Source organism: Carettochelys insculpta, chromosome 34 (assembly GCF_033958435.1).
Source record: "Carettochelys insculpta isolate YL-2023 chromosome 34, ASM3395843v1, whole genome shotgun sequence".
Classification (NCBI taxonomy): Eukaryota; Metazoa; Chordata; order Testudines; family Carettochelyidae; genus Carettochelys; species Carettochelys insculpta.
This window is the reverse complement of record NC_134170.1, coordinates 1226945-1244224: the sequence shown is the minus strand read 5'-3', so window position 1 is coordinate 1244224 and position 17280 is coordinate 1226945. Positions and strand designations below refer to the sequence as shown.

Below are 17280 nucleotides of genomic sequence, written 5' to 3'. Positions count from 1 at the left end.
CTCCCCCCAGCGCTGGGAGGGCAGTGGGGGCTGGTGGGTAGAGCAGGGGCTGGGAGCCAGGACTCGGGGGTTCTTTCCCCGGTGCTGCAAAACCAGGGGGTCCAGGGCCAGGCGCGCAGCCAGCAGGTCCGCCCTGGGTGTGCTCTGCTGGTGTCGCCACGGCTGGGGGCCGGGCAAGGGGACCCAGCGGCACAGGGCGGCTCTCCTGGAGCCAGCCCCCGCGGGCAAGGGGGAGTCAGGCGGCCCACGTGTAGCGTGCAGCGGGGTATACACCGGCGTGTGGGCGGCTGTTGCATAGCAACCGCCTCCTGCTCGCTCTGTGCCAGAGCCAGCGGCTGTGTGGGACCAAGCAGCCGGTGCTGAGGCGCTCCCCCAGGGCTCCCAGCGGGGACCAGCCTGTCCTCCGCGCACGGCCACTCGGTGCCCTGAGCGCCAGATGGGCCGAGCCAAGGGCTGCCAGTGCCAGCAGGGGACTGAGGGGCAGCAGCTGGGGGCCGCCTGCAGGCTAGGGCAGAGACTGGTGCCCGGGACACCCTCTGTTCGAGCCTCGGACCGCCAAGCTGCCGTAATGCACCTAATAGCGCCACGGCCGGGTACTGCAGGTGTAATGTAATACACCTAACAGCACCCAGGGCCACGGCTGGGCACCCGGGGGTACCGTAATATGCCTAACAGTGCCACGGCCGGGTACTGCGTGCGTACCGTAATACACCTAACAGCGCCCAGGGCCACGGCCGGGTACCCGGGGGTACCGTAATACACCTAATAACGCCCAGCACCATGGCCGGGTACTGCGCACGTACCGTTAATACACCTAACAGCACCCAGCGCCACGGCCAGGTACTGCGGGCGTACCGTAATACACCTAACAGTGCCCAGCACCATGGCCGGGTACCCAGGGGTACCGGAATACACCTAACAGCACCCCGTGCTACAGCCGGGTACCCGGGGGGTACAGTAATACACCTACCGACGCCCAGCGCCTGGGTCACAGCCGGGTATCCCGTGATACCACGTTACACCTAATAACACTCCATGTCCAATGCCACAGGGCCTCAGATGTGGCTGGCTCCCCCAATGATACCATAATGCACAAGAGCATGGGGCCTGGGCTGCGCCTGGGGACCTTGATGGTACCATAACACACCTAATAGCGCACAACGCCAGAGAGCTCTGCCTGGGGTACCTGACACTACCAAACCATATCAGCCCAGGCAGCAGCCAGTGCGAGGTGCTATTCTCTTCTCTTCATGTGCCCTGGCCTGGGCCCAGGACGCCGGGCTTCCATTCCCGGCTCTGCCCTAGCACGTGGGCAGCTCCTGTCCCGCTGCGCGCCGGTGCGGAGAGGCAGTGAGCGCCACCCCCAGGGCTGTGGGCGAGAGGGGAGGGCGTGACTCACCTTGTAGACCTGGCCATACGTCCCGTTCCCCACCACCTCCACCAGTTCGAATATGCCAGCGGGGTCCTGGGTGGGAGAAAGAGACAGGAGTCAGGCGTGACTGTGCCACATACCTTCCGGTGCCTGTCCTAGGACAAACCCCCGCCTGCCTCACTCACCCTCTCCTCCTCCTAGAGCAAACTGCAAACCCCCTCACTGGGCGCAGCCTTCGGTGCCTGTCCTAGGACGGACCCCCGCCTGCCTGACTCTCCCTCTCCTCCTCCTAGAGCAAACTGCAAACCCCCTCACTGGGCGCAGCCTTCGGTGCCTGTCCTAGGACGGACCCCCGCCTGCCTGACTCTCCCTCTCCTCCTCCTAGAGCACACTGCAAGCCCCCTCACTGGGCGCAGCCTTCGGTGCCCCTGTGATGGGGTTCAGGGGTCCCCCTGCACTGCACCCCACCCGCAGGCAGGAGCGACTCTCACTCAGGACGTACAACAGGAGGTTTATTAGGTGACAGAGGCCCAGTTTCTCACAGAAGCGACAGTACAGCCGGTAGAGACAGTCATTCTCCCTGAGGGGAGCCCCGCTGGGGTGCAGCTTCCCACCTCCTCAGGCTGGCTGCCCCCCAGCTCCCTCTCCCCCCAGCTTCTACCTGCCGCCTCCGATTCACCCCCACTCGGGCTCCTCCCTGCTCTGTGCTCAGGGCAGAGGTGTTACCTGCCAGCCCAGGGGTCATGCTCAGCCGCTGGGAGCTGCTCTGCCCCTCACACACACCCAGCCTGAGTCTCACCCCCTGCCAACTCCATCGCAGCTCCGCCCCTGCAAAGCCAGGGGAGCCATAGCACCGGCTGGCAGCAGGACACACAGCCCCTCCCGCAGGACAGTGGTGCAAAGAGCTGCCGCCTGTGCCTCAGGTTCCCCTCCCACAAGCTCTGTGCTCCCATGTTCGTACGGGTGCGCGGTCTCGCTTGCAGAATGAGCAGCTGGCCCAATGAGGGCCTTGATTCTGGGGGAGAGCGAGGCACCACACAGAGCCCAGGGCAAAGGGGGCGGGGGGCCATCTGCTTTGCTCAGGACTCCTGGGCTCTCTCCCCGGCGCTGGGAGGGCAGTGGGGGCTGGTGGTCAGAGCAGGGGGCCGGGAGCCAGGACTCCTGGGTTCTCTCCCCGGCGCTGGGAGGGCAGTGGGGGCTGGTGGTTAGAGCAGGGGGTGGGAGCCAGGACTCCTGGGTTCTCTCCCCGGCGCTGGGAGGGCAGTGGGGGCTGGTGGTCAGAGCAGGGGGTGGGAGCCAGGACTCCTGGGTTCTCTCCCCGGCGCTGGGAGGGCAGTGGGGGCTGGTGGTCAGAGCAGGGGGCCAGGAGCCAGGACTCCTGGGTTCTCTCCCCAGCGCTGGGAGGGCAGTGGGGGCTGGTGGTTAGAGCAGGGGGTGGGAGCCAGGACTCCTGGGTTCTCTCCCCAGCGCTGGGAGGGCAGTGGGGGCTGGTGGTTAGAGCAGGGGCCGGGAGCCAGGACTCCTGAGTTCTCTCCCCGGTGCTGGGAGGGCAGTGGGGGCTGGTGGTTAGAGCAGGGGGTGGGAACCAGGACTCCTGGGTTCTCTCCCCGGCGCTGGGAGGGCAGTGGGGGCTGGTGGTTGGAGCAGGGGGCGGGACCAGGACTCCTGGGTTCTCTCCCCAGTGCTGGGAGGGCAGTGGGGGCTGGTGGGTAGAGCAGGGGGTGGGAGCCAGGACTCCTGGGTTCTCTCCCTGGCGCTGGGAGGGCAGTGGGGGCTGGTGGTTGGAGCAGGGGCCGGGAGCCAGGACTCCTGGGTTCTCTCCCCGGCGCTGGGAGGGCAGTGGGGGCTGGTGGGTAGAGCAGGGGCCAGGAGCCAGGACTCCTGGGTTCTCTCCCCGGCGCTGGGAGGGCAGTGGGGGCTGGTGGGTAGAGCAGGGGCCAGGACCCAGGACTCCTGGGTTCTCTCCCCGGCGCTGGGAGGGCAGTGGGGGCTGGTGGTTGGAGCAGGGGGCGGGAGCCAGGACTCCTGGGTTCTCTCCCCGGCACTGGGAGGGCAGTGGGGGCTGGTGGTTGGAGCAGGGGCCGGGAGCCAGGACTCCTGGGTTCTCTCCCCAGCGCTGGGAGGGCAGTGGGGGCTGGTGGTTAGAGCAGGGGGTGGGAGCCAGCACTCCTGGGTTCTCTCCCCGGCGCTGGGAGGGCAGTGGGGGCTGGTGGTCGGAGCAGGGGTGGGAGCCAGGACTCCTGGGTTCTCTCCCTGGCGCTGGGAGGGCAGTGGGGGCTGGTGGTTAGAGCAGGGGGCGGGAGCCAGGACTCCTGGGTTCTCTCCCCGGCGCTGGGAGGGCAGTGGGGGCTGGTGGTTAGAGCAGGGGGCGGGAGCCAGGACTCCTGGGTTCTCTCCCCGGTGCTGGGAGGGCAGTGGGGGCTGGTGGTCGGAGCAGGGGCGGGAGCCAGGACTCCTGGGTTCTCTCCCCAGCGCTGGGAGGGCAGTGGGGGCTGGTGGTTAGAGCAGGGGCCGGGAGCCAGGACTCCTGGGTTCTCTCCCCGGCGCTGGGAGGGCAGTGGGGGCTGGTGGTCGGAGCAGGGGCCGGGAGCCAGGACTCCTGGGTTCTCTCCCCGGCGCTGGGAGGGCAGTGGGGGCTGGTGGTTGGAGCAGGGGCGGGAGCCAGGACTCCTGGGTTCTCTCCCCGGCGCTGGGAGGGTAGTGGGGGCTGGTGGTTGGAGCAGGGGGCGGGAGCCAGGACTCCTGGGTTCTCTCCCCAGTGCTGGGAGGGCAGTGGGGGCTGGTGGTTAGAGCAGGGGGCCGGGAGCCAGGACTCCTGGGTTCTCTCCCCAGCGCTGGGAGGGCAGTGGGGGCTGGTGGTTGGAGCAGGGGGCGGGAGCCAGGACTCCTGGGTTCTCTCCCCAGTGCTGGGAGGGCAGTGGGGGCTGGTGGTTAGAGCAGGGGGCCGGGAGCCAGGACTCCTGGGTTCTCTCCCCAGCGCTGGGAGGGCAGTGGGGGCTGGTGGCTTGAGCAGGAGGTGGGAGCCAGAAGCTATCACTCCGCGGAGCTATTAATAGCAGTGTGGTGGCCTGCAGGGATATCCCCCGAGCTCCTGCACTGACCTATATTGGATGGGGAGGGAAGAACCGGGCAGAGCTGCCATTACAGATGAGAGACAGCAGCTCCCCCAGGGCACCTGCGGATGGTGGGAGGGGCCCGGTGACAGCGCTCTGCTGGTAATGGTGAAGGGAACCAAAGCAGCCCTGCAAGAGCTCCTCGTACCGCGCCCGGCTCTGGGGGTTGGGATGGGTGGTCAGTCCCCAGGTACTCAGACAGCCCTTCCCCAGGAGAACCAGCCGGGACTGGCCTGTAGCCACTCAGGCCACAGGGCACCAAGCAGCAAAGCCAGACATGGCCCAAGGGGGAAGGAAAGACACAAGGTCCATCTCTACCCACCTGGCCCAGATAAGGGGGTGCCACCCTGTCATGGAGCACCCAGGTCCCCAGGCCCTGCCCCATCCACAGACAGTTGTGACATTCTGCAGGCACAACACGAGGGTCATCAGCAAACAGGGACACAGCACAAAGCAGACTCGTCAGCACAGGAACCACAAACCACACATACATCCAGCTCAGGGACAGCGGCCACCAGCCCCCACTGCCCTCCCAGCGCTAGGGAGAGAACCCACGAGTCCTGGCTCCCACCCCCTGCTCTAACCACCAGCCCCCACTGCCCTCCCAGCGCTAGGGAGAGAACCCACGAGTCCTGGCTCCCATCCCTGACTAACTCCCCTGGGGTTCACAGGGCAGACTCAGCCATGTGGTGCTAGAGAGGCCAGGCCGACAGGGCGCAGAGCTGTGTGGGGTTTAACGCTCATTGAACTGCTGTGTGCCGCCACTGGCTGAGTCGAGGCAGCTGGGAGAACAGGGAGCGAGGGGACTCCCCCAGGGGCCAATGGCGCAGACGGGCAGTGGGGGCTCCAAGGGGCTCCCTGGGGGAATGCAGAGCAGGGGACATGCCCCTGAGCCACAGCTGCCTGGAGGCCCTCCCTGACCACACTGCCAGGCCACCTGGGGAGAGGCAGGTTGGGACGCAGCCAGCAGGGCTGCACGCCACCCTGTTGGCACAGCGTGACAGGGTTCTGGGGTCCCCAAGCGCTGCCCCCCGGCCGCAGGCAGGAGTGACTCACTCAGCAGGTAGAACAGGAGGCTTATGAGGCGCCAGAGCCCAGCTCAGCACAGAGGGGTCAGTACAGCCGGCAGAGACAGTCATTCCAACCCGTCCTGGGGAGAGGAGCCCGAGGGGTGCCCCTCTGAGGTGTAGATTCCCCCCTCGCCAGGCTGGCTGCCCTCCAGCTCCCTCTCGCCCCAGCTTCTCACTGCCGCCCCCATTCAAACCCAGCTCGGCTCCTCCCTGCTCTGTGCTCAGGGCAGAGGTGTTACCTGCCAGCCTAGGGTACAGCCCAGGGGTCATCCTTAGCCGCTGGGAGCTGCTCTGCCCCTCACACACATCCAGCCTGAGTCTCACATACACCCCCCACTCCATCACATCTCTCCCCCCTTCCAGACCGAACTGAGCAGGGTCACTCAGCCAGTGACCTGGGGAAGTTCGGGGCCCTCCCTGCGTGACAGGGCATCGGCTATGGTGTTGCTGTTCCCCTGGACGTGGACCACTTCCATGTCGTAGTCCTGCAGGAGCAGACTCCACCGCAGGAGCTTGGCGTTGGCCCCTTTCATGTGATGCAGCCAGGTCAGGGGTGAGTGATCGGTGTACACGGTGAAACGCCGTCCAAACAGGTACGGCTGCAGCTTCCCCAGCGCCCACACCATGGCCAGACATTCCTTCTCTATGGCTGCGTAGTTCTACTCCCTGGGGCAGCAGCTTCTTACTCAGGTACACGACGGGGTGTTTCTCCCCCTTGTCATTCACCTGCATTAGCACCGCCCCCAGCCCCACGTCTGAGGCATCGGTGAACACCAGGAAGGGCTTGTTGAAGTCTGGATTTGCCAGCACTGGGGCCCTGACCAGAGCCTCCTTCAGGTCGCAGAGGGCCTCTTGGCACTACTCGGTCCAGACCACCTTGTCAGGCTTTCCCTTTTTACACAGCTCCGTGAGGGGGGCTGCGATGGAGCTAAAGTGGGGCACAAACCTCCGGTAGTACCCCGCCATCCCAATGAAGGTCTGGACCTGCTTCTTAGTCTGGGGTGTGGGCCAATCTCTGACAGCCTCCGCTTTAGCTGGCTCCGGCTTTAAGCAGCCGCTGCCCACCTTGTGGCCCAGGTAGGTCACCTCAGCCATTCCCACCTTGCACTTCCCTGCCTTGACAGTCAGACCGGCCTTCTGGAGTCGGTCCAGCACCTGCTTGACTTCGGACACGTGGTCCTCCCACGTCTGGCTGAAGATGCAAATGTCGTCCATGTAAGCCAGGGCAAAGCTCTCCATCCCTTTCAGTAGCTGGTCCACCAGATGCTGGAAGGTAGCGGGTGCCCCCTTGAGGCCAAAGGGCAGGACCAGGAACTCGTAGAGCCCCACAGGGGTGATGAAAGCCGACTTGAGCCGGGCATCATCGTCTAATGGCACTTGCCAGTACCCCTTGGTGAGGTCTATGGTGGTGAGGTAACGGGCTCCCCCCAGCTTGTCTAAAAGGTCATCAGGCCTGGGCATGGGGTAGGCGTCCGATGCAGTGACGGTGTTAAGCTTGCGACAGTCCACACAAAACCGAACAGAACCATCTTTTTTAGGGACTAACACCACGGGAGAGGCCCAGGGGCTGGACGAGGGTTGGATCACCCCCAGAGCCAGCATGTCTTCAACCTCCCGCTCTATGTCCTGAGCCGTCCTCCCTGTGGCTCTGAATGGCACACACTTGATAGGGGCGTGGGTGCCTGTCTCTATTCGGTGGACAGCCAGGTCAGTGCGTCCGGGTCTGTCCGAGAACAGCTGTTGATGCAAATGCAGCACCTCCTTGATCTCCGTCTGCTGGGCAGGGGTCAGCTGGTCTGAGAGGGGAATAGACTCCAGCAAGGAGCCGGCTCCAGTCCTTGTGAGTAAATCCACCAAGGGATCATCCCCCTTCCCCTTCCAGTGTCTGCACACGGCCAGCACCAAGTTCTGTCTGTCCCAGTACGGTTTCATCATGTTCACATGATAGACCTGGTGGCTGTGGGCCCGGTTCGACAGTTCCACCACATAATTCACGTCATTTAGCTGTTTGACAACCTTGAAGGGCCCATCCCAGGCCGCTTGCAGCTTGTTCCGCCGCACAGGTATAAGGACCATCACTTGATCCCCGGTGGCATAGACTCGGGCCCTGGCGTTACGGTCACACCAGACCTTTTGCTGCCTTTGGGCCCTGGAGAGTGTGAAGGAGTGGGGGGAGTGCCTGTGAGAGTCAGGCTGGATGTGAGAGACAAGCAGAGCAGCTCCCAGGGGCTAAGGATGACCCTGGGGCTACAACTGGCAGGTAACACCTCTGCCCTGAACAAAGAGCAGGGAGGAGCCGAGCTGGGTTTTTTAATCGGGGACGGCAGTTAGAGAGGGAGGGGAAGAGAGAGGGAAGGGGGGAAAGCTACACCCCAGAGGGGCACCCCTCGGGCTCCCCTCCCCAGGACGGGTTGGAAGGACTGTCTGACTGCTGTAGTGTCGCTTCTGTGAGAAACTGGGCATCTGTTGCCTAATAAACCTCCTGTTGTACCTGCTGAGTGAGAGTAACTCCTGCCAGCAGACAGGGTGCAGTGCAGAGGGACCCCTGAACCCCATCACAGAGAGGTTCTCCCTGGCGAGGCCCATGAACTCGGTGAGTTTTTCCCGGAAGGTCAGTACATACTGTACCACTGATTCCCCTTCAGGAGAGGCCGTCCCCTCCCACTCTTCTCTGAGCAAGTCCAAGGGTCCCCGTACCCTCCTTCCGTACAGCAGCTCAAACGGGGAGAACCCCGTGGATTCCTGGGGCACCTCCCTGTATGCAAACAGCAGGTGGGGTAAGTACTTGTCCCAGTCATGGGGGTGCTGATTCATGAAGGTTCTCAGCATCTGCTTCAGAGTCCCATTGAACCTCTCCACCAGCCCATTGGTCTGAGGGTGGTAGGCTGTGGCCCAGGTGTGCCGGACCGCACACTTGTCCCACAAGCTTTGCAGCAGGGCCAACATGAAGTTGAACCCCTGATCTGTGAGGGCCTCCTTGGGGAACCCCACTCTGCTAAAAATGGACAGCAGTGCATCCGCCACGGTGTCACCTTCGATCGAGGTCAGGGCCACTGCTTCTGGGTATCGCGTGGCAAAATCTACCACCACCAAAATATATTTCTTCTCAGTACGCGTTGCCTTACTGAAGGGGTCCCACTATGTCCACAGCCACTTGTGATGGTGTTCAGGGGTCCCCCTGCACTGCACCCTATCCGCTGGCAGGAGTGACTTTCACTCAGCAGGTACAACAGGAAGTTTATTAGGCAACAGATGCCCAGTTTCTCACAAAAGCAACAGTACAGCAGTCAGAGACAGTCCCTCCAACCCGTCCTGGGGAGAGGAGCCTGAGGGGTGCCCCTCTGGGGTGCAGCTTTTGGCTGGCTGCCTTCCAGCTCCCTCTCCCCCTAGCCTCTAACTACTGCCCCTGATTCAAAACCAGCTCAGCTCCACCCTCCTCTTTGTTCACGGCTGAGGTGTTATCTGCCAACCTAGATTATAGTCCCAGGGTCATCCTTAGCCACTGGGAGCTGCTCTGCTTGTCTCACGCATCCAGCCCAAGTCTCACACATGCACTCCCCACACTCCATCACACCACTTTCTGGAAAGGCTCCTCTATGATGAGCAGCGGCCTCAAGGCAGCTTTCCCCTTGTCCCGGCTCTTCCCCACCCTCTGGCAGGGATCGCAGGACAGGCAATACAGACGGACAGCTGCAAAGACCACTGGCCAGAAAAAGTTCCGTAACAACCTTCCTCTGGCACAGTGGATCCCCTGGTGTCCTGCGAGCAGGACATCATGGGCTAGGTACAGCAGCGTGCGCCAGTGTGATGGGGTTCAGGGGTCCCCCTGCACTGCACCCCATCCGCTGGCAGGAGTGACTCTCACTCAGCAGGTACAGCAGGAGGTTTATGAGGCAACAGATGTCCAGTTTCTCACAGAAGCGACAGCACAGCAGCCAGAGACAGTCCTTCCAACCTGTCCTGGGGAGAAGACCCCGAGGGGAGCCCCTCTGGGGTGTAGCTTTCCCCCTCCTCCGGCTGGCTGCCTTCCAGCTCTCCCTTTTCCTAGCCTCTCACTGCCACCCCCAATTCAAAACCCCTCTCAGCTCCTCCCTGCTCTTTGTTCAGGCAGAGGTGTTACCTGCCAGTTGTAGCCCCAGGGTCATCTTTAGCCACTGGGAGCTGCTGCTTGCCTCAGACATCCAGCCTGACTCACACATGCACTCCCCCCACTCCATCACAGCCACTACTTTTGGGGGAACAACCAGTTGCCTCTGGACCTACCCTGGCTCCGCTTTGCGTCTGGGAACCCATTCCCCTTACAGGAATCCCTTTTCCCACAGGAATCTCTCCCTGCAGCCCTCCCCCAGGTGTGGAGCTGGGCTGAGACTGGCCAGTTCCCTCACCTTCTGCAAGGAGGGGTCTCTCTGCTGCTCTGCCTGGAACTCTTTGGCCGGGGAAGGGGCGGAAGCTGCTTCCCCTTCCCTGCCTGGCTCCAGAACCACCAGCCTGAGACCCCTGGTTTTTGGGGAGAAAGGGGGCCCCACAAGGTCGGCCCCTGTGGCTTTGGCTAGGTATCTACCCCCGAACCTGAGCAGAGTACCCCTCGTTTTCTTTGCCTGAGGGTCAAGACCAGGGCACAAGGCCATCCACCTGGCCAGTTCTCCAGATCACCTCCCATTAGTACAGCTGCAGGCAAATGGCTGTGCACGCCCACCTCCTTCGGGCCTTCCTTACCCCCCCATTTCAGTTGCACCCTCGCCACGGGCACCTTGAAAGGGGTCCTGTCGATTCCCGTTACAGTCAGGTGGGAACTGGGCATCATCCAGCCCGGTGCCACCACCCTGGGCCGGGCCAGCGTCACGTCCCAGAAACCCGTGGCCTTTGTCCCCTCCACTGCGAGGGGTGTGACACACTCACTCTGCAGAGGCAGCGCCGCCCCCACTCTGTAAACTGATCTCTGAGCATTTGGGCCCCCTGAGGAGCTGGTCTGCGGGGCAGGCTCAGCCCAAGCCGAGGACACGCTGCCAGCCCCTCTGGCTTCTGGGACTCCACTCAGTTGACTCCATGGCCCCCCAGCCTGCTCAACCTATCTGGGAACTTGGGGCAATGGGCTGATCTATGCCCCGTTCGCCCACAGCGATAACATCCCAGGTCTTGCTGTGTTCCTCGGGCCAGCTGCTCTGTCCAGGCTGTGGCTGGCCCTGTGGGGGGTGGGTGGGTGGCCCCTCTTTCCTGGGCTCGCCCAAGCGGTGATCCCCGCCCCCCCCACGTCGTACAGCCAGGAGCCGGTCTCTCCAGGACTCCCTCTCTCTCTGAGGTTCACTTTCAAACCTGGCCCGGCTGTTTATGAAGTCATCCGCCAGCTTCCCCACGCTGTGTGGATCCCCGGATGTCTGGTCCCCGCGCCACACCCTCAGGTCAGGTGAGCACAACTTGTGGAATCATTCCAGGACCGTCAGCTCAACCAGGTCTTTTACGGACTGGACTCCCCTCCCGAACACCCACTTCTGGTAGTATTGCCTCAGGCGGGAGGCTGCGTCTACGTACGTTTCCTCTGGCCTCTTCTGCGCCTCCTGGAACTGAATCTTGTACGTCTCTGGAGTCAGCCCGAACTTATGCAGCAGGGCCTGTCTGACCCGTTCATAGTCCCCAGGCTGCAGCCCCTCCAGCTGGCTGAGCATCGCTGTGGCCTTCTGGCCCAGCAAGGGGGTGAGGTGTCGGAGCCATTCGGCTGGGGGAACCTCGTGCAACTCACAGGCTCGCTCAAAGGCAGTAAGGAACTCGTCCATGTCCCCTGGGTCCTGACACTGGGCCAGCACATGCGTCTCCAAGTGACTGGCCACCCCGAGCCGCCTGGCCCTCTCCCCGCTTACCGCAGCTGGGGCTTCTTGGCGTCTCGCCTCTGCCATGGCCCACTCCTGCTCCCGCTCTCTCTCTTGTAGCTGGCGCTCGTGCTCACACTCTTTTTCCTGTTCCTGGCGCTCACGTTCTCTCCCCTGTTCTTGGGCTTCCAGGTCCTCCAAGCGCACCTCGAGCTCCAGCCGTCGCAGCTCTGCGGTGGGGGACTCTGCCCGCCATGGACTACCACTAGCTGAGCGTGACCTGGTGGGCACTGTGTCTGTCTGACTGTGTCGAGCCCCCACTCCTGTCTGAGAAGCTGAAACGCTCCCGGGGCTGACCAACCACTTCCTGCCGGGACAGGATCTGGACCCCGGATCGGTCATTCTCTTCCAGCTGGGCTATCAGGTGGGCCTTGGTCGCCTTCCCCACGGTCAGGCCCCTCTCTCTGCACAGGCCCACTGGCTCTGCCTTCAGGAGTTGGGTATAATCCATCTCCCCACTGTGTCCCATGGTATCCACTCACTGGAAGAAGCTGCAGCACCGCTAGGCTCCCCAAATATCGCGCTGTTCCACCTCTGGCACCTCTGGCTCTTGTGAAGCTCCTTCCTTCTCCTGTGCTCAGTCAGCCAGTGCTGGGAGCTCATCCGTGGGTGCAGTACATCCTACTCCTGACACCAGTGTGATGGGGTGCAGGAGTCCCCAAGCGCTGCCCCCCGCCCGCAGGCAGGAGGGACTCTCACCCAGCAGGTAGAACGGGAGGTTTAGGAGGCGGCAGAGCCCAGCTCAGCACAGAGGGGTCAGTACAGCCGGCAGAGACAGTCCTTCCAACCCGTCCTGGGGAGAGGAGCCCGAGGGGTGCCCCTCTGGGGTGCAGCTTCCCCCCGCGCCAGGCTGGCTGCCCTCCAGCTCCCTCTCCCCCCAGCTTCTCACTGCCGCCCCCATTCCAACCCAGCTCGGCTCCTCCCTGCTCTGTGCTCAGGGCAGAGGTGTTACCTGCCAGCCTAGGGTACAGCCCAGGGGTCATCCTTAGCCGCTGGGAGCTGCTCTGCCTGTCACACACATCCAGCCTGAGTCTCACATATACCCCTCCACTCTATCACCCAGGCCCCCATACAGCACGGGCCAGAGACTCCCACACAGATCCCAGGGGTCCCGCATTTATTCCAGCCACTTGTGGAATAAATTTTATTCTGTGTGCACCGCACACCACAGGCACGCTGCTCATCAGCTGGGCAGCACCCGCATCCCCGCCCTGCAGCTGCCCATGCGTTCGGCATCCAGGGAACACTGCTCAACCAGACGCCAGGCAGAGCCGGAGACTGCCCCCGCCCTGCGTGAAACTGGCTTTATCGGCTGCCTGCCTGACACACCCTGTGGAGGGCGGAGCCAGCCAGGAGGGTTTAGGAGCTGTCGGGCAGGAGAGGAAGACGCAAGCCGGGGCAGAGCTAGAGCGGCCAGGCCGAGGTCTCCTACCAGCAGGAAGGCAGCGCTGCCTGGCTAGCACATTGGCCCTGCAGCAGTTAGTGCCCTTTGATAAGCCGCAGGCCCCCACTCCGCCTCAGTGTGCCCGTCTGTAAAATGGGGGTGGGTCCCGGGCAGCACTACGACAGGGGCGCAGACATAACCCCAGCTCCCCTGGGCCAGGCAGCAAGGGGGGGAGGGACGCCCCGCTTCCTGCCGGCTGCCTGGCGTTCACCTGCCCGGGAGCACTCAGGGAGCGGGGGCAGTCTGACGCTGCTGCAGGGCTCGGGGGAGGGCTCATACCAGACCAGACGCCTGGGAACCAGCTCTGAGGGCTGGCAGTTTACCCTGGGCCAGGGCAGGGAGCCCACAACCCGTGCCCAAGCGTCATGCTGCTACCACACCTGTACTCTCCGTGCCGGCCCTCCCAGCCCCCCCCCCCGCCGCCTGCTGCGCCCCGTAGCTACGCAGGGGCTGGGCGCCAAGCACAGGGTAATGCAGCAGCGTGCGTGGGGACCAGCCAGTGAGATCACTGCAGAAGTGGGGGGGGGAGAATCGGGGTAACCACGGCGACACTGGGGGAGGGAAGCTGCAAGGAGTCTGGGGGGAGGCAGGGACTCAGGGTCGCTGCGGTGGCGGCGCGGGAAAAGAAAACGGGGACAAGGCACTGCAGCGACACCGGGGAGGGATGAAGGGCAGCAACAATGGGGGGCTGTGCTGGGGAAGGCTCTTGGTGCAGAGAACAGGTGTGGAGAGGGAGGCCTCAGAGGGGCAGCCAGACAGGAGCAAGGGCCGAGACTGGACCAAAGGCCCCAGGCTCCTGCCCCCTCTGCGGGGGCAGTTTGGGGTGCAGCCTGGAAGTGGCCCCTGCCTTCCCCCCGTGGGGGGCCACGGACCCCCATCAGCCTACCCCTGCGCCGCGGGGAACCCTGAACGTCCCTGGCCAAGGGCAACGAGGGGGAGGGGGTCCAGCACACACACACACGGGGAGGGGGGTCATTTCACCCTAACCCCTACCTCACAACATGGTACAGACTGGGAGAGGTCTCCCTGAACCCCCAGGCCCACCCCACCTGACCCAACCCGGGGGGGGGCTCTTTCCCTGACACGTTAGCCCCCCTCCCTGAATACAGGCTGAGGGAGGGCTCATACCCCTCCCACGAGTGTCCCTCCCCGACAGCAGCCAGGGGGTCCCATTACATCACACCCCTCCATTACCACCACCCCCACAGCAGCCAGGGGTATCCAATGGACCCTGCATGGGGGGACGTCACACCCCTCCATTACCACCACCCCCACAGCAGCCAGGGGTATCCAATGGACCCTGCATGGGGGGACGTCACACCCCTCCATTACCACCACCCCCACAGCAGCCAGGGGTATCCAATGGACCCTGCATGGGGGGATGTCACACCCCTCCATTACCACCACCCCCACAGCAGCCAGGGGTATCCAATGGACCCTGCATAGGGGGACGTCACACCCCTCCATTACCACCACCCCCACAGCAGCCGGGGGTATCCAATGGACCCTGCATGGGGGGACATCACACTCCTCCATTACCACCACCCCCACAGAAGCCAGCGGGTCCCCAAGGGGGCCCAGAGGGGGGAATCACACTCCCCATTGCCCCCCCCCCAGCAGCCAGGGGGACCCCAGTGGGGCCCAGAGGGGGAGCTCCTACCCCCCCATTGCCCCCCCACAGCAGCCAGGGGGACCCCAGTGGGGCCCAGAGGGGGAGCTCCTACCCCCCCCATTGCCCCCTCACAGCAGCCAGGGGGACCCCAGAGGGGCCCAGAGGGGGAGCTCCTACCCCCCATTGCCCCCCCTCACAGCAACCAGGGGACCCCAGTGGGGCCCAGATGGGGAGCTCCTACCCCCCATTGCCCCCCCTCACAGCAACCAGGGGGACCCCAGTGGGGCCCAGAGGGGGAGCTCCTACCCCCATTGCCCCCCCTCACAGCAGCCAGGGGGTCCCCAGAGGGGCCCAGAGGGGGAGCTCCTACCCCCCATTGCCCCCCCACAGCAGCCAGGGGACCCCAGAGGGGCCCAGAGGGGGAGCTCCTACCCCCCATTGCCCCCCCACAGCAGCCAGAGGGTCCCCAGTGGGGCCCAGAGGGGGAGCTCCTACCCCCCATTGCCCCCCCCCACAGCAGCCAGGGGGTCCCCAGAGGAGCCAAAGGGGGAGCTCCTACCCCCCATTGCCCCCCCTCACAGCAACCAGGGGTCCCCAGAGGGGCCCAGAGGGGGAGCTCCTACCCCCCCCATTGCCCCCTCACAGCAGCCAGGGGGACCCCAGTGGGGCCCAGAGGGGGAGCTCCTACCCCCCCATTGCCCCCCCCACAGCAGCCCAGAGGGGGAGCTCCTACCCCCCCATTGCCCCCCCTCACAGCAGCCAGGGGGACCCCAGAGGGGCCCAGAGGGGGAGCTCCTACCCCCCCCATTGCCCCCTCACAGCAGCCAGGGGGACCCCAGTGGGGCCCAGAGGGGGAGCTCCTACCCCCCCATTGCCCCCCCCACAGCAGCCCAGAGGGGGAGCTCCTACCCCCCCATTGCCCCCCCTCACAGCAGCCAGGGGGACCCCAGAGGGGCCCAGAGGGGGAGCTCCTACCCCCCCCATTGCCCCCTCACAGCAGCCAGGGGGACCCCAGAGGGGCCCAGAGGGGGAGCTCCTACCCCCCCATTGCCCCCCCTCACAGCAGCCCAGAGGGGGAGCTCCTACCCCCCCCATTGCCCCCTCACAGCAGCCAGGGGGACCCCAGAGGGGCCCAGAGGGGGAGCTCCTACCCCCCCCATTGCCCCCTCACAGCAGCCAGGGGGACCCCAGAGGGGCCCAGAGGGGGAGCTCCTACCCCCCCATTGCCCCCCCTCACAGCAGCCAGGGGGTCCCCAGAGGGGCCCAGTGGGGGGGTCCCCCTCCCCCTCCCATGGCCCCGCCCCCCTTACCCGCAGGGCGGAGAGGTCGATGTCGTCCAGGCTGCGGGCGGGGGCGGGGTCGGCCATGGCGGGGACGGGACGGGGGCGGCTCGCTGCGCCCCCTGCACCCGGCGCCGGCCTGCGCGCACCCGCCCGCCTGCCTCACACCAGCCGCCGCACTGCGCAGGCGCGGGGCGGGTGTGGCGGGGGGTGGGGGGGTCGGTTGGCCGTTGGGCGCGCGCCGGCGCCTGCGCCCAACGGTCAGCCCCCCACCCCCCCCGGCCTTCCCGCGCGCCCCGCGCCTGCGCAGTGAGGCGCCTGGGGGCGGCGGGAGGAAGTGGGACGGAGCGCGCAGGCGCCGAGAAGGGAAGGGAAGGGAAGGGAAGGGAGGGGAGGCGGAAGCGTGAGCGTCCTTCCCCCACACCCCCTCCCCGCCGCACCGCGCAGGCGCGAGGTCGAAGCCCGGGGGAGGGCGGGAGCGCGCACCGTGCCCGCCTTTTTCGCCGGGGGCGGGAGGGCGGGGCTTGTTGCTAAGGGGAGGGGCCTGTTGCTAGCGAGAGGGATTGGATGGGGCGGGGCCCGGTCATAATGGGGAGGAGCTTGTTCGTCAGGGGGCGGGGCCTATGGTGAAGGGGGAGGGGCTGTATGAGGGGGAGGAGCCTGTTGCTAATGGAGGGCAGCCTGAGAGGGAGGGACCAGTTGCTGAGGGGGAGGAGCTTGTTCATGGGCGGGGGGGGGGGCTGCCTGAGGGGGGTGGAGCCTGTGGCAAAGGGGGAGGGGCTGCCTGAGCGGGTGGAGCCTGTGGTGAGGGGGAGGGGCTTGTGCATGGACCAGAGAGGCCCCAAGAGGGACGCAGGCAGGGGGAGGCTGGTCCCCTCCAAGCAGCTGGAGGAACAGGTGGGGCCTATCCCGAACTGGGGGCAGCCCCGGGACCCTGCTGGGGCAGGCGCTGCCGGGGCCCCATTGCGCCAGGGCCTGCGGCGCCCCCCCGCAACGCCTCACGGCCTAGGTGACAAACCCCTCCCCCCACCCCCCCAGCATGGTGCTGGTGTGGGGGCCCTGGGGGTGCACATGGTGCTTGGGGGGCACCCAGGAAGCCAAGCACCCTCCCTGGGGCCTGGCCCGTGTAGAATGGGGAGGGGGCAGGGTTCATTCACCTTCTTTTGCAGCCCCGTCTCTTTCCTGCCGGCCTGGGGTAACCCCGGGCCCGGGCCTCAGTTTCCCTCAGCATCGCACCAGCACCCAGACGGCCGTGGGAACCCCCCAGCCTACGTCAGGGCCAATGCCCAGGAGAGGGGCACGGAGGTAATAGCGCCCGGGGGAGGAGGGGCCGGGGGGCAGGCTGGAGGGGGAAGGAAGGGGACAGGGCCCCTCTCCCCAGGATGGCTGGTCCTGGCAGCTCCTCGGCTGACCCGTCGCCCCATAACCCGCCTGGCGTCCTGGCCCCGAGCTGGTTCATCACACCCCTGGCTGGGCCTGGCCGGGTCTCCGCTGGCGGGGGGAGCTCACAGAGGGGCGTGCCCAG

General features: G+C 65.3%; 1 protein-coding gene across 9 annotated transcripts in view; it reads right to left on the bottom strand.

The window, feature by feature from the left end:
* The window catches only part of MINK1 (misshapen like kinase 1), a 52637-nt gene extending 36698 nt beyond the window's left edge, over window positions 1-15939 (bottom strand). For 4 of the 9 annotated variants that reach the window (XM_074982991.1, XM_074982992.1, XM_074982993.1 and 1 more), the window contains exons 1-2: window positions 15786-15937; window positions 1400-1465 (exon numbers count right to left, since the gene is read on the bottom strand). In XM_074982991.1, coding sequence (XP_074839092.1) covers window positions 1400-1465; window positions 15786-15842 — 123 coding nt within the window. In that variant the 5' untranslated portion in view covers window positions 15843-15937. Of the gene's footprint in view, window positions 1-1399; window positions 1466-15785 lie in introns of all 9 variants that reach the window. The other 5 variants (XM_074982985.1, XM_074982988.1, XM_074982989.1 and 2 more) reach the window with 2 other exon arrangements.
* Window positions 15940-17280: the final 1341 nt, after the last annotated feature.